A 16,618-nucleotide genomic window follows, 5' to 3' on the forward strand; every position below is an offset into this window, starting at 1 on the left:
CTTTGGAATTCGTGTCTCTTTGTGCTCTCTCGTTTGCACAAGCTCGTTGGCTCTGCTGGCCACAGTGTAAGAGTAGAAACATTTCATACCGTACATCGTAGATTGTAAACTCATGATACTATGCATGTCGCGTTGGGTATTGATTTCATGGAGCCCGCATGCCCAGTCACAGCGTGCTCAAGCAGCTTGTATTTGGCTGGATAGAGCGGGCGAAACGGGCCTGGCACAGGCGAGAGAAGATATGGACTGATGTGGTACGGAAGGATGTGGAGCTGATTGGACTTACAGGTACTAGCGGTGACAAGATCGGCCTCTGTGGAAGAGGTTCGTGAATTACCCTACTGAGGAGTTAGATGCAGTCGTCCCCCATCAACAATGAGCAGAGCGTCGGGCGGCTAAACACAGAAAGTTGCCACAGTGAGGAGCATCGATGGTACATCTGCCCAGTCATCTCAGTCAACCCATGGTGACTGGGTCTGTCCCGTGGCTTCCTGCCAGCAGGCAGTCGACACTTTACGTGGCCTCAAAGTCCACCTAGCATGGCATAAGCGCCGTCATGGTAACGTCACCGCCACTTAGTGGCGAAATGTTGTTGAATCCAACCAAGGACATGACGTCTTCCCATGTTTAATGCCCTCATGTAGTCTCGTGCACGTCTTCTCCGGATTTTGCCACGAGATGGCAGGCAGACTAAGAAAATGAGCCAATAGTTATTCGTGTTTATTGTCGTATCGTCGTGTAACAATGAATGGCACTGTATGGATTTAATTTGGTTGAAATTGTACAAATTATTAAACGTTTGTAAATTGGCTGCAATCAGGATATCTGTTGGTGATGACAACAGCACATGTATCCCTCAATTTCTTTTAAAACACGCGCATAACAAAAGTTCTGAATCGGAATGACTTTTCCCATCAATTTAATACGAAAAATTATGGATGTGTTTCGGACAGTCATTCCAACTCAAATCCTAACTTAAAAATATACACCTCGATCACTGTTCACAACACAACAAATATAATGAATATAAACATTAAAGCTATTGAATAATGAATTCAAAACTAAATTAATTAACCTTTTCAGGGAACTCACCAAACGATCTGGATGTGTGAATGACTGGAAAGGCGATGTGGATGCGTGCCTGTGACACTGCAGGGACACCGTGACGCTGTTGCGGGTTGGATGGATGACGTAGCCTCCCCGGTGCTTCTTGTTTGATCTCATGGCGTTTGCCGCGTTCAATTTTATTCACGCGGAAATTCGATTTCGTTCATCGAAAACTGTCCGCAATTTGCCAATTGCGTTAATGCTAAAGTTCGTTAAAACCGTTTGTCAATCGAGGAATACCCGGACTGTATTGGAAATTTAGTTGCTGCAAACCTCGAAACAAGTCTAATGCCTGGAGAGGCTCACGTGTTTGTCATGTAAAACTGGTCCAACATGGTTGATTGATATATGCTTACGACTCCTAGATGATTGACAAGCTGTATGAATCTGTTCTTGCGAAGGTACATTACATTATGCAGTGGACGCGGTGGATGAGTTGAATGTTCCGCGCTAGTAACTGGGTGAAAGCTTTGCGTGTGTTGGGAGTCTAGAGGCCGTCATGGTACGGTGCGAAGAAGTTCGACATGCGTACATACATGATCTAACACTGCCTTAACATAAATATATAAAAGTCCTTTCGGGCAATAGCCCTTCTTCATAGCGTTTGAGGTAGACCGAGTGTTTAGCATAATTATTGGAAGAATGTATTCGAATGACCGAACCAATGGAATGTTACAGATCTTCTGATCGTCTCGTGTGCTATTCTTCTCAGAATGTTGCCGCTAGATGGCAGGCTTAGAAAAGTAAGCAAGTGGTCACATTACGTAATGGCACGAATGTATCAACCGATGTCACTGCAATATCATGGAAACTTTACGATTTATGGTAAAATTTACAAATGGGTGAAATGGCTGCAATAGGAATGTCAGCATCTTCGTGATGGAAGCCGATATTGCTCGTGTTTAAACTTTTGCTTTTGAACTTGCAACAAGCGAGCAGGAATCAACATATATCAACAACCAATCGCATAACTACATCATGGGACCTCATTTGCCAGTACCAAAATATGAGAATAGGTTTTCCCCTTTTTTCTGGCAACAAAACAGGTGTTAAGATGTTAAAACACCAAACTGAAACCTTTTACAAGGAATCATGTCTGCTTTAACCACAATACTTGTGGTCAGAACGCAAACAAAAAACACTGATATCTGTGGCATTGTCTTTGGCTCGAAAGAAAGCTGTCTCTGGTGTGGACCAATCTGTTTCAAAGACAATGCATATTTTTAATTGACCATGGCTGATGCTGACGACGATGGTGACAGCTACATAAAATTACATCTCGGACTTGCATGGCTACATTAATCCTAATTTAATTGTGCAAAATTATATAACATTAAAATAAAAGCGTTCACGTAGCAACAATTTTATTATTCACTTCATGAGGCCTCCTTTGCCAGTACCAAAATGTAATACGTTTTTCTTTAGTTTTACCCCTAAATTATCAGTGTTGTTTTTTGTTTGCATTCTGATTGCAAGTATTGTGGTTAATGTAAACATGCTTCCTTGCAAAAGGTTTCAGTTTTGTCGCCAGAAAAAAAGGGGGAAAACCCTATTCTTATATTTTGGTACTGGCAAAGGAGGCCTCATGATGTAGATGCTTACCCCGAGCCCTCATTACTCTGATAGAGCGTTGTCTTTGAACTGTGCGCCTTTTGGCGTCATCTGGTCGAACACCGGCTCTAAGGAAAGCTGTCTCTGGTGTGGACCAATCAGTTTCAAGGACAATGCATACATTATCAGTGTTGATTTGAAGCTTTCGTGACTGCAGGATCAAAACGTCGTTATATATTATTTTTCTACCTACGTGACTTTACCGAAAGAACCAAAGAGTATCAGAGTGTTGTTTTTTTGTTTGCACTCTGACTGCATGTATTGTGGTTAATGTAAATATGCTTCCTTGCAAAAGGTTTCAGTTTTGTCGCCAGAAAAAAAGGGGAAAACCCCTATTATTTTATTATTCATTTCCACTGTTGTGACAATACGCCGTGCGCAATCAACATGGACAACTGGACAATTAAAGACAAGCCACTACGATTGGGGCCATGCAACCTAAGGTATGAACCATATAGTAAAACCGCTGTAGTGTGCGCTCCTTAAACAGAAGAGGAATAGCAAAACTACACGAAGTCTCTCCTGAAGCCGTCTCGTCGCGGCTATAGTAGACATTGACAATAAGCTCCTGAATACATTGGCACCATACGCAAGAATGTCATATTATTTAAATACGTTCTGCGTTTAAATAAACAAAGGCATATTTAAAGCCAAGCAAATGCAAAAAAAAACGTCTTTAATGTACACATTACGGTACCGTCAATATGCTTTAATTATTTGCGCACCGGAGTGCAGTACATTTGTTGGGTCTTGGTGCGCAAAATGTAACCTGGCAGGCGTGTGCGGTGTTGGGGGGGGGGGTGCGCTCGTGGGGGAAAAACCACGTGGCTTGTAATGTCCGTCGCTCCGTCAGCCGACTCGCCCTACGGGAAATTCGATATTCAACGCTGCTTTATGGTTGTGCAACGTTTTCTATCTCTCATGAGACGACGCATTTGTATTCGCGTGAGCGTGTATTTGCTTCATCGCTGTGATTTTGGTAAACACCCCCCCCCCCCCTTCCATTTGTCGCTCTTGCATGGAAATTAGACTATCCATGGTCTCTTGAGTTCTCACCTTATGGTCAAAGAAAACAAACTTGATTTGACTTGGTGAGCTGGTGGACCGTCATGCGGCCATCATGGTTCTGTGGCCCCTGCAGATTACAGAGATCTGGAAAAGCAGTTTTCTGCAGAGCAAATTCCGCCTCTGTGACTGTCCCCACTCAAAATAAAATATATATTTATGGTCAGCAGTAATCGAGTGAGGTTACTGCGGCGTCGCTCCCGTAACCTTTTCAAAATACAAAGTGAAACCTGCAACGTGAAGACAGCCAGAAACGCACGGCATAGGTAGATTTCGATGCAAGAGCTGTATACAGTGTCTCTTTTTTGGGTTTAGTCTCCATGTAATAACCACACTCTCCTAGTACCACACTCTCCTTCAGATAGAACGACATTCCGCTGGAATTAAACACTGGTAAGAACCAATTCTATACAATGAATTGATGCGGTGTTACACACATGACGGCTCGGTATATATATCACGCGCGCGTGTGCGCTAGCATCGACGTTTGCCGAACTGCCCTTGACTATAGACGGTGCACACGGTGAAGGTCGCCCAAGTCGAGCAAACAGTGCCCGCCCTCAGTGTCGCGCCACGTTGTTTACCCTGGCGGACACTGGCGAGCTCTTGTTAACAGCTCACATTGGGGGGGGGGGGGGGGCTGGAAGCGAGTGCCAGCTGGAAGAGGCCCTCACGATGGGGGCAATCGCTCGCGCGGACGACGTGGCTCCGGGCACCGCGTACCCGAGGCCGTATCGCGAGCAGATTGTGTCGCCGTGTTTGCCTTCGGAGAGGTTTCCATTGCACAGACGCGCACACCAGTGGCTGTTTACTATCGATTGATGGGTGTCCCACAAACGTTTTTAGCGCAATATTTTTGTTATACTGTTCCCACGTGTATGCTCCCCGCAAACGTCGATAATCCGCATGGACTAGCGTGGTGAGGTATGGTCAAATAACCCCTATGACCAGCAATGAATTGACAACAAAAAGGGCTGTACATGTTCTACAAAACCGTTTGCTCAAATGGTTTAACATTACCCATTCCGCTTTTATTGCAACACTTTACACACCACTTTTGATCTTTTAAAATCATACTGTTTGCGGCGTAATGACCTTCATAATTCACTCGAATCATTCACCTCATTCGTCTTCTCCCAATAATGCACTGTGTGTGATCGCGTTTTTTCCCATGGCACCTCATTAAATCACAATTTTCCCTCTGAACTTCACCTGGGCCTCCTTTGCCTTAGCATATATAGACTCAGTGCATGCCGACGGCATGGTATCAGCGTCAGATTAAAGGAATTTTTTTTCAAATATGTCATATTTGTCTTATCCTGGGGCCTATGTACAGAACTAATTAGGCAATGAGATAATTTACATAACATTTGGAAATTGCTACAATCTCTGCCGATGGATTTTTGGAGTATTTTCCATATTGAGGCCAGTGAGCTGTCTGACACGAATGTGAAGCTGCATTGATGAGATTACATTACTATAAACGAATTCTCTTGCATATAACTTGTGCACAAATTACGACTAGCATGGCGAAGTATGGTCAAACAATGACCAACAGAGCAACTGAGCATGGGGAGGCAGTGTATTGAAAAAGGGCATATTATTATTTTAATAATAGCAATCAGAACACGTCAAATTAACTTCTATCATTGCAACTAAAGTGCCGTGAAAAATTTTAGCCATGCAAAAAAGGCAGCTTGATACAAAACTTACTCTAGGACAGTGGGTTCTTAACCTTTACTGCAGCCTTCCACCCCTTTGGTTCTCAATCGTAAAAAAAATATGTTCATAAATACAGCTACAAAGTAGTTCTACTTACGGGCCCGTGCTTAATTTGTTTCGATTATTTACTTTCTAAAAAAATCTGACATGTTTAGCACCCCCACAAAGGATATCTTGCACCCCCAGGGGGTGCATGCATCCCAGGTTAAGAACCACTGCCCTACAAGCACCATTCACATAATTGCTCAGACATCTAAAATACGTTTATTTTGTTCAACCAGGTGAGACGTTAAGAGACCATCATAGTATAATTTGCAAGAGATAAGTGGGGCATTAGTATGTCAGTAGGGGGGGGCAATGGTTACTGTGTGCAATCCCAATTCAGTAATTTTGCGGGTAACTTTTGAATTTTGGCAAATTTGTGATCCTGATGCTGGCACACAATGACCTACTCTTGCAAATTACAGCAGGGGGTCTTGAATGTCCATTGTGCGATGGTTATTACACCACAGTAATAATCAGGGTGGCCGCATGTCATCTCCCAAAGTGACACAAGATGTTACGGCTGTGATTTTCACCTGCTGTCAACCACGCGATTCTCATCCTCGTAGCACAGAAAAACGTATCAGTTTGCCGTAGGTCCTTTAATTTCGCCAGCCAATCGTAAACGGGGGGGGCAGACCCAATACATTTCCCAGCGCCGTGATCATGTCAGAGACAAAACTGCACGTGATTTGTTGTGGAGATGGTGTAGCTGAAATAGGATTGTGCTGCAACAGTGTTCCTGGAGCTACATGGCAGGACGCAGGGTGAGCAGGAATCAGGTTGCTCTGATCAGGGTGACTGTGTGCACTGGGCACACACACGCATCTCCCATGAAGCATGTCATCCTGGTGCGACTTCCCGACAGCTCAAACTAGCAGAGCTTTGTACCACAAGCATAGAGCAATTGTCAGGGCGCGTGTGCATCTGAATCGATTGGCGGTAGCCCGGGTCACCGCAAAATATTGGTGGGCCAGGCATAGTTTAAGGTTTTTTTCTGGGAGCATCGCTGGTACTGCCACCCTGTCCTGCCGGAGGGCGACGCTGGGAGCGATGATGACGACGATGCCGATCCCGCCAGCACGACCGTGACCGCCGGCCGTATCAAGCGAGCGCCTGGTGCGCCATTGCCTCCAAGTGGTCTCGCTCACAAAGACAAGGAGGGTGGCCGCCCCCGTAAGAAGCAGAACGTGCCGGGGAATGACCAGACCAGCATCCTGATGTACTTTCAAAACAAGCAATAAACAGCTGTTGCTACGCACAAATCCCCAGCAGCCCCCCTTTTTTATGGGTGTTGCGTGTGTTTTTTATTTCCATATTTGGCGTGCGTATCGGGCTCAGTGACATCTCCCGTCTTCATAGGCCTTCTGGTTTCGGAGTTATGGAGGTTTTGGCACCCCCGGGTCACGATGGTGACCTGGGTCACCGCCAACCGATTCATCTATTGGTGGTGCCGACCTCGATTTTCTCGCTCCCGAATAAACCTACAAACAGCACATTTCTCAGAATTGCCCCTGTTGATAGCATTGGCTGGTAATAACTGGCCAGATTTTAATGATGTAATTTTGTGTGAGAGTTCACCCACACCCACCCCCCCAAGAAAAAATGGCCACAGACGCACCTGCTGGTGAGATTTGAATCACTCTCGAGAGGTAAAGATCATCGACACCACATCTCGGACCCCTTCTGTCAAAATGTTTTTGATTCCTTCGTTGTGCTCAGGTGCTTGGATTCTGATATTTGAAAGTAATCAACCTGTGCACATTACAATGGGCAGTGCAGCAACGAAGAGCCATGAAATATACAATGCACATGGATTGATGTCAATCGTTGTAAACTTAGATTTTCAAAGCGTTCCTGTGCTTCCCTCTAACGCGAATTATCTTCTTTTGGTATTTCTCCACTGTGGTGCCGTACTGCCGCTGGAAGAGCCGCGAGTGGTACTTGAGCTCCGGCAGCAGCATCCGGAGACACCGCTCGCGTGTTCGTGGGTCCAGGCCGCTCCTCATGTTGTAGCCCAGGATATCCACTGCGCCGAACACAAATGGCCTGATCTCCCTTTGCTTAATCTTTCGCGCGCCCATCTCGCTCGCCACGCACTCCTCTCTGCGGGCGCTCACCTCCCTGCGCAGGGCGTCCACCTCGCGTCGCATTCGCTCCACTCCAAACGCCTCCACCTGGCGCTGGAAGCGATGCGAGAAGTGTTCGTACAAAGCCACGTCCAGCGCGTTCCAGCGCCGGATCATCTCGTACAGGTGCGGTTCGTATTGCTCGACCGAGTTATTGCCGTGGGTCTTGGCGCGCCTGTTTAAAGACAGGGAGACCACATCCTCCATCTCCCAGCCCAGCAACTCCTTGGCCAAGATCACGGACTCGTCAAAACGCTCGGTGATCATGACCAGGTCGAACTTGGTGTTCAGCCGTGCTAAGCCAGCACGGAAACTATCACTTGAAACGGCAGCGTTGGAATCCAACCCGAAGTCAAATGCCATTGGGTTCTTGACAAAAGCGGGGGGCTTCTTTGGCGAATTGTAAAACTTTTCAGGCTTCTCTAGGAAAGTCCTCAATGGGTCATTGCCTTTACTTTCTTTTTTCGCTGCGATGAAAGCAGGCACGACGCTCTGGTAGTATTGGAACACGGACTCGAAGGCGCTCTCGGGACGGCGCACGATGGACAGGTAAGTGGCGTTGGGACTCATCACGCGTGCCACCTCGGCCATGTTGAAGCGCATGTGGCTACACAGGATGTGGAAGTGCCCGCCGGCGGCAGCGACGATCGGTGGCAGAGGAGCCACGTATGAGGCCATGAACGGGCCCGGGTAGACGAATTGGTACGTCCTGATGGGGAAGGCGAACGTCAGGTTGTGCTTCTCGCCGAAGCGGAACAGTATGTTCTGGAAGGTGCTGCTCGCCGTTTTGTGAGTCTTCAGGAAGACGACATCAGTGCGCATCGGCCGAGCTGCCTGCTGTGGGCTTGGTGCTGCGTCCGGGACTTTAAACACCCAGTTCCTCGCATCTCTCCACTGGCTCCTTTTGGCTTCGATGTCTGTGAACCATGGCACCGGGAGGCCTGGAACACTCAGCTGTGCACTAGTGTTTTCACAAACACAACAAGGAAGAGAAAGGAAAACAGATTATGCATGGCTCTGCTTTGGGTAAAATATTGAAACGTAAACAAGGACATGGTTTTGTAGAGCCAGTTCGAGTCAAGAGGTCAACATGGACAATGCCATTGGTGCCACCACACCTCAACATTGATTCCTTCTGCTGGATTCTGCCTCTGTGGTAAATTTGACATTCGACCTGCAAGGTCCTCACAGTCGCATCATCATGGTCATCATCATCACTACTGCCATCACTGCCAGTGCACCACTTCACTCCAATGCCTCTCAGTAAGCGGCCCTTTGTTATCCTGCACACGGGTCTCACCCATCTCAACCACCATCTCATCATGGCATCCTGATTACATCCACAACACTTCATTTGCACTTTCGATTCTGACATTCCAAGTTGTTTACCTTGTCAGCCGAAAGATTTGATATCTGTGAATAGAGCCAGGTTATATAGAATGAAAAGCTCCATAACGTTTAACGTCTGGTTAATTAATAAAATACATAATTAACAAAGATCGTTGTCTATGGATTTTATCAAAGACCTCACTTTTCCAAATTTGTAGATTTTCAAACAGGACTCAGAATTAAGCAACATGGGCCCCAAAACCAGACAGCCAGGTAATGTCTCAAATCTAAACATTGTATCATAGAAGACATTTAAAATAGCATTCGGTACAATCAGTCACGTACTTGTTGAAATTAAAAGTTACGTAAACCCCGATCAACAGATTCAAATAAAATAGAACATGGACCCAGAGGATGAGAAGGTTACATAACTATTCACTAACAAGTGACTCTATATAGAACATGGAAGCGGGTCTGCTTGAGTTTGTTTTTCGTTATTTGGCTCTTGACAGCCATGGCTTCAAGCTCACCCTGTAACATGAGCTATGGAACAATGCACGTATCTTTTAACCTTGAACACCATCGTAACATGTGTGCTGTCTTCACTAGGGACGTGCGGTCAGGGGAGGCAGGGGAGGCAGAGCCTCACCTGTCATACTTCAATGAAAATAGCTGTTATGAAAAGTAAAAAAAAAAGAAAAATCAAATAGAATTAATATTAAGATTTTTCACTGATCTGTGTTATAAATGTCATTTCTGTACGATTCCAATACTTTTTATAGTAAAAATCGCCAAATTTGCGGAACTCCGCTGCAAATACAGGAAGAGACGAGAGGTGAGGCAGCGACGAGCTCAGCCTCCCCTCTGATTGCGCAACCCCTCAGTAACTGGATGGAGCGCGGGAAATAAGCGCGTGCCTGTTACTATCTCAGTATGTCACAAATGTAATGTTTGTAGACCCCTCCATTTCATGTCTTCGCCTTCCATACTCCAGGTAACTTATTTCACGTATGTGTATAAAGATATTTAGGCTCGCTGGTCTCGTCATGAAACTGCAATGAAAAAGCACCAGGGGAGGCAGCTATCACATCCGCCTCACCGAGGGGGACGTGTCTAACACGCCCCCATCATTGAGGCCACGCCCCCCTCAGTAAGGCCACGCCCCCCCTCAGTGTGTGAATCTGGCTCTGACACTAGGCAGTGCCTCCCCAGCCATTGAACTCACCACACATCACTTGTCTTCACGTGTATGATGCTTAACGAAAAATCACGTAACAAACTACAATTAAAGTATAGCTTTACTTATTTTTAAAGCACCCACATAGTATGTATATTGAACTTCTTTTGCATCGTACGTAGCCAACCGTGGTCATCGGAGGTGTCGTAAACATTATAAGTTTATTACCGGAATGTTTTAGCCTTTTAAGTGTTTCTTTACACTTTTGTGCCCGTTTTGTCTCGGTCTATAACAGATAAAGGAAACGGCTATTTTGTATGCGATGCCAGAACGACAGCAGGAGCGATGACGAGATGTAATCATCGCGCTCGGAGGCCACTCCTGGATTAGAACGTCGAACCAAAGGGAAGTGGTAGAGAACGGAGTCGGATTTTTTCGAGCCAGAGGGAAGTTACAAGACACATAAGAACAGTGGCTTTACAGCACGCAGAACAGCTGTGGAAATTCTCCAGATTTGGCCAAAAGTTCGGGATCGCGTGTAGAGTCACAGAGCTGAGCAGAGCCAGTGCAGTGTTCGTGCATTTCTAACTTGGCTGAGCCATTGCCACGTGTTCATTTTGCTCTTGGGTAACATGTGCGATATGAGCGTGCTGCATGCACCCAGTAATTAGTACATCTGAGAGTGTTGGTTTTCTGAGTGTATCGCAATGTATCGCTGCACCCTGAGAGTACACGCTTTTTGTAGGGTTGTTATTTTTACAAGATGTGGGCTTGGTGGGTGGAACGCACGTCACATTAATTGAAGCATCTGGTAATATGTTCTTAAGTTACTGGTAAATGCGTTATGGCCCCCTGAAATCTTGTAAACATGACGCGCATGCAGATACCTCATGACTAACGGACGTATTTTCATTCTCTTCCTTGACCCAACTGCGTGATTCCCGACCCACCCTTAGTGTCCAAAATATTCAGAATATTTTCAGAATATTTATTTTATTTATACCGGAGGAATCTGATGAGCTATAAAGACATTTTTCACAGATGTCCAGTCGGGGCAGGTCAGAACGTAACAACAACAAACAATACAAAAACACGACAGTAGTGCAAAGTATAGGAAAGGTAAGCAAAATAATCACGAAATAAAAATGTTACATAAATATGAACTATTTATTATTTAACCAGGTAAAGTCCACCTAGCTGTGAGCTTATTGTTCAGACTAGAATTGTTGAGGCCTATGGCCGCCGATTCGCACCTCGCCCGTCGCCCCCACTGATATCCTCTCCTCGCCCCACCACCAATTGTGTGCAGATACTATGCACTCTCTTGTCCGTAGGGAGGGTGTGGAGGCATACAGTGAGGGAAAAAAGTATTTGATCCCCTGCTGATCTTGTACATTTGCCCAATGGTAGGTTTATTTGAACAGTGAGACAGAATAACAAGAAAATCCAGAAAACGCATGTCAAAAATGCTATAAATTGATTTGCATTTAAATGAGGGAAATAAGTATTTGACCCCCTCTCAATCAGAAAGATTTCTGGCTCCCAGGTGTCTTTTATACAGGTAACGAGCTGATAGTAGAAGCACACTCTTAAAGGGAGTGCTCCTAATCTCAGCTTGTTACCTGTATAAAAGACACCTGTCCATAGAAGCAATCAATCAATCAGATTCCAAACTCTCCACCATGGCCAAGACCAAAGAGCTCTCCAAGGATGTCAGGGACAAGATTGTAGACCTACACAAGGCTGGAATAGGCTACAAGACCATTGCCATCTCACCTCGTGGAATTGCAGTGATCATGAGAACTGTGAGGAATCAGCCCAGAACTACACGGGAGGATCTTGTCAATGATCTCAAGGCAGCTGGGACCATAGTCACCAAGAAAACAATTGGTAACACGCTACGCCGTGGACTGAAATCCTGCAGCGCCTGCAAGATCCCCCTGCTCAAGAAAGCACATACACTTGCCCATCTGAAGTTTGCCAATGAACATCTGAATGATTCAGAGGACAACTGGGTGAAAGTGTTGTGGTCAGATGAGACCAAAATGGAGCTCTTTGGCATCAACTCAACTCGCCGTGTTTGGAGGAGGAATGCTGCCTATGACCCCAAGAACACTACCCCCACCGTCAAACATGGAGGTGGAAACATTATGCTTTGGGGGTGTTTTTCTGCTAACGGGACAAGACAATTAAAAATGACGCTTGATGTGATGCCGTGAGTGAGCTGACAGTACAGAACCCTGCATTGTAGAACTGTGAGTGAGCTGACAGTACAGGACCCTGCATTGTAGAACTGAGTGAGCTGACAGTACAGGACCCTGCATTGTAGAACGGTGAGTGAACTGACAGTACAGGACCCTGCCTTGTAGAACTGCTCCGAATGAAGATGGGCCTCACCTATCAATGTTACACCTATAGCTAGTCAGAACACTTGTTATTGCGTACTCTTAAGAGTTCAGTCCATCAGGAATGTGCACTGGTCACGACAGAGTAAGTTTTTTGAAAGACAAAAAAACCGCAGTTTTAAGTATGTTACAAAACTTACTCGGACTCAAGGTTGGATCCCGAATATCTGCCACTGAAAACCGGTTTGACATGCTTAGGGCTGGAGCGTCCCACGTGAAACCGCGCTGACCGATCCAGCAGCAGCAACAGGATCACCGTGGGATGAGGACCGGAGACAGCGTCGATTGGAATCCTTTGAGGCTGGTACTGTTCAACTGCTCGATGAGATGGGATCGCTCTTCAAAGGTTGGTTTTCACGATCAATATCCATAACTAGCCTTTTGCCCATCAAAGGATGGGTGTATTGCAGTAAATCTGAAACTTGCAAGCGAAAATCAGACTGCGACGTGATATTCATTGCATCCATTCGTGTGCAATTTGTAAGGGTGCGGTGACACAGACCTATTTCATTTGAAAGTTTTAATCCCTTGTTCATCATGACGTCCTATTTACTTCTATGTCTCAATAGCGTTACGGAGATCGCGTGACGTGAGGGTTCTGCTTTTGTAGCGAGGGTTGTAAGTTGATGCCGAGGAGGGGAGAGGAGGCGCCTCGCCCCCCCCCCCCCCCATGTGGAGTGACGTCAGCTGCTAATTATTATTCTTGGGGGGGGGGGTCCATGTGGAGGACGTAATCTGTTCATGATTATTGAGGGGGAATGGTCGACGTGGAGTGACGTCACGCACGTTACACACTGACATTCTTGGGTAAATATAGTATTCTTTCGGTGAAGTCACGTAGATGGTTCATCTCTGTGACTTTACCGAAAGACCCAAAGAATATGAATTCCTGCAGTCACGAAATCTTTAAGTCAAGATGTAAATATAGAAGTGAAATAGAGGGGGGGGGGGCGGTTGGAGGGGGTTAGAGCACGTAAACATAAATGTCATTAAACCCGCCACCTTCGGACACAGCCAAGGGTTGTCACCTAAACAAAACATGCCAATTCGTTACTAGTGCAGCACACCCATGCGCTGGAGAATGTTGTGGGTTTACTCTCCAACACACCAGTGTGCTGAACGAGTAACAAATTGGCACGTTTTGTTTATGTTGCACACTCGAAATGAAGGACGTTGGGCAGGTGCTCCAAATCGAGGGCAAACACTTTTATTGTGGTTAATCTGTAAAATGCAACAGCACGTGGTGTCTCAGCAATCTTCACCGAGTCGCCATTAACCACGTGACTGGTGTACACGTCCGGTTAATCATGAACCCTCCCAGCCCCCCACAGGCCCAACTCAGTCATCACATGCTGGTGTACACACGTGCATTGACGTACTGCACAGCACATAAGGACTTATTAAAATAGTGGTCCATTCCTAATGTGCCACATTTACGTGACAAATCTTGCTAATTGGCTGTGTCCGGTGGTGGCGGGTTTAACGACATTTATATATGTTACGCGATCTAACCCTGACCCTCTTCAAACGTTCGTAATATATAATTAAATAAAGCACTTTCTTTCACGGAGACAAACAAAAAAATATTGAAAAAAATGTGTCACTTCTTCAAAATACGTGGCAACTCAGCCAGTGGCGGTTGGGGCTGAAACTTAACTTGCCTACACTTGAAAATCCGGTTTAATAACGCACGAGTGCCTTGGGGGGGGGGGGGGGGGCAGTTTAACGCAATTGTTAGTGATTACACATGTCATGGCATGATTCCGGTAGCCCATATTTGCAGTTATCAGTGTAAAAAACACATGCGCACACAATCATCACGCAAACCCCAAATAGCAACATAGCGGTAATAATTAAGATGATGATTGATGATCAGAAAATACTGACTAAAATCCCAATGCTCTCGTCAATAAGGCTGATCTAAACGGATAAACAGCCAAATATGGCTGTCGCCTGATGACGCTAGTTGTAATTACTGGCGAAACGTCGTACTCGAATTGTAAATGGTGTGGGTTTACTCTCCAACACACCGGTGTGCTGTACTAGGAACGAATTGGAATGTTTTGTTTACGTGACCAACTTTACTAATTGGCTGTGTCGGGTGGTGGCGGGGTTAACGACACATTTATATTTACGCGATCTAACCCCCCAAAAAAACCTCTTATGGATATACAGTATATATATACAGTACACATATATGGGCGACATTTATGGCAATGGTCGTTTCTCAATGGCTCCTTCTCTCCACAACTAAGGGCGATTGCCCGAAACATCGCCTACTATGTATGAATATATTTTTGCTCATTGGGGCAGCGTCATTGGCAAACGTAAGTTTTTTCTTCTTTCGTGTCATATATTTGTGCCGATGCACCACTGCCAAACGCGACATCGCCGAATGAACACAAATAATGTCCCAATTCATTTCTGATCGATGTGCTTGCCCCCTTGCAAGCCTGAGCAGGGATGGGCTGCAGGTGGGGATGCTGACACAGGCCGCCTTGTTGTTGAGAATTCTGCATATTTGGCGCGTTCACTCAAAAGGCTTGTGCGGGTCAAATATTTTTGCACTTCATTCTTGTCTACCGTACTTGCTCTAAAAGGCGCGCATTCACGCCACGCTGTTATGTAGCATCACACCGCCAAACAACGGCAAATTGTGTCAATAATTCATTAAAGTGTCACGATCACGTTTCTGTTCTATTCCAATAAGCGATGTATGCTTGTTGAAACGTTCTTTGGCATAATCGATCGGCCTTCCAAAAATAACAGAATAATAATAGCAGCGTTGAACGCGTCCTCTTTTACGTGGTCGACTCGACGCATCTAGAGGACGCGGCGTAAGAGTGCTTAGGCAAAATAAGCGACGGATCCTATCAATATCTCACGCCTGTTACATTCAGGGGCGCGCTCCTGTAACCACAACCCCCTGTAGTCGGCCCCTGCAGAGAAACTTTGTGTTTGTTTGTTATAGACGACAGTTCATTCTTACACGTGTACGAATAATAACAAGACAATATGTATTCGACTAAGCCGAGTTATTACTGTTCTTAGTTACATGAATATCGCTGGTGCATGTCAAGAGGCCACATCGTCAGAGTGGATCATTGAATCCAATGTTTTGTTACTACGCCAATGCATATTTCTCCTATTGCATACACATTAATACATGTGGCTAAATATACGCGATTTAATTATGTTATGTTTATAAAGGAAAAAAACCGTGCTTCACACTCAAATTAGTGTCGGGCGATGCTCTCCCCCTGTTTACAGCGGGTGGTGGAAATTCCACATTTCTGTGGCTGGAGCCAGTCCATCCATCGGCCAGCTACTATTTTAACCTATCGGCCCCTGAATGCAGTTATAGGACGAGCCGAGTGCGACGCTGCCGACTGGGTCGCTTGTTGCATCCCCGCAACGTTCCAGTCTGCGATTAACCGGCGCGTTAAAGTGTCAGCAGACGGCCGTGAAACTCTGCACACCTTGACCGATAAATATAACCGTGCGACGCAGATTTGCACGGAGGGCTTTAGCATGACGGTCGACTCGGAGGCGCGTGGACTGACCTTGGCAGCGCCAGGTAGAAGACGCTGGTGACAACGCAAATCACGAGCAGAGCCGCGAAGGCTTGAGCGAGCGTGCGCGGCGCGATGGTCATGACGAGTCTGAGCTGCGGGGTAGCTCGGGCGGGGCAGTCGCGGGGGTAGTCGCTCGCAGGGCGGCTCTGCGTGCCCCCCTCCCCTGTCCGTCACTGATTCGAGGTCTGGGCTCTTTCGCGTGGCCACTCCTAATCGTCCATCAGTTCAGTTTATTTTGGTATAGCCCTGTGAGCCATTCGGCTCTTGAATCGGGTGCAACCACAACAAACAAAAAAACAAAAACACGAACAAGAAAAACATCTTAAAGTGACAATGTGACTGTGCAAACAGAAAATCCATGGGGGAAAAAAAAACAGCAAAATATTCCTGAAAAAAGCACCGTACACCAACGCTGTGTGCAAAAAATCCCAGTGGTATGCAAGTCAAACAACAACA

The 16,618-nt window shown here is 46.0% G+C and overlaps 1 protein-coding gene across 1 annotated transcript; it reads right to left on the reverse strand.

The window, feature by feature from the left end:
- Positions 1-902: 902 nt before the first annotated feature.
- LOC116947092 (galactose-3-O-sulfotransferase 2-like) lies at positions 903-16,287 on the reverse strand. Its single transcript, XM_032962512.2, has 2 exons — positions 16,151-16,287; positions 903-8,637 (listed from the first exon to the last, which is right to left on the reverse strand). The coding sequence occupies exons 1-2, from the start codon at positions 16,240-16,242 to the stop codon at positions 7,386-7,388; spliced, it is 1,344 nt and encodes a 447-aa protein (XP_032818403.2). The 5' UTR covers positions 16,243-16,287; the 3' UTR covers positions 903-7,385.
- Between the last annotated feature and the right edge of the window lie 331 nt (positions 16,288-16,618).

The sequence above is a fragment of the Petromyzon marinus genome, chromosome 2 (genome assembly GCF_048934315.1).
Source record: "Petromyzon marinus isolate PM22_M1 ecotype Great Lakes invasive population chromosome 2, UKy_Petmar_22M1.pri1.0, whole genome shotgun sequence".
Taxonomy (NCBI): domain Eukaryota; kingdom Metazoa; phylum Chordata; class Hyperoartia; order Petromyzontiformes; family Petromyzontidae; genus Petromyzon; species Petromyzon marinus.

Excerpts from the sequence above, each read along its gene's own strand:
- LOC116947092 (XM_032962512.2), bottom strand. The coding sequence starts at position 16,242 with ATGACCATCGCGCCGCGCACGCTCGCTCAAGCCTTCGCGGCTCTGCTC. Across the intron at positions 8,638-16,150 it reads TTCTACCTGGCGCTGCCAAG|TGCACAGCTGAGTGTTCCAG; the intron begins GTCAGTCCACGC and ends TGAAAACACTAG.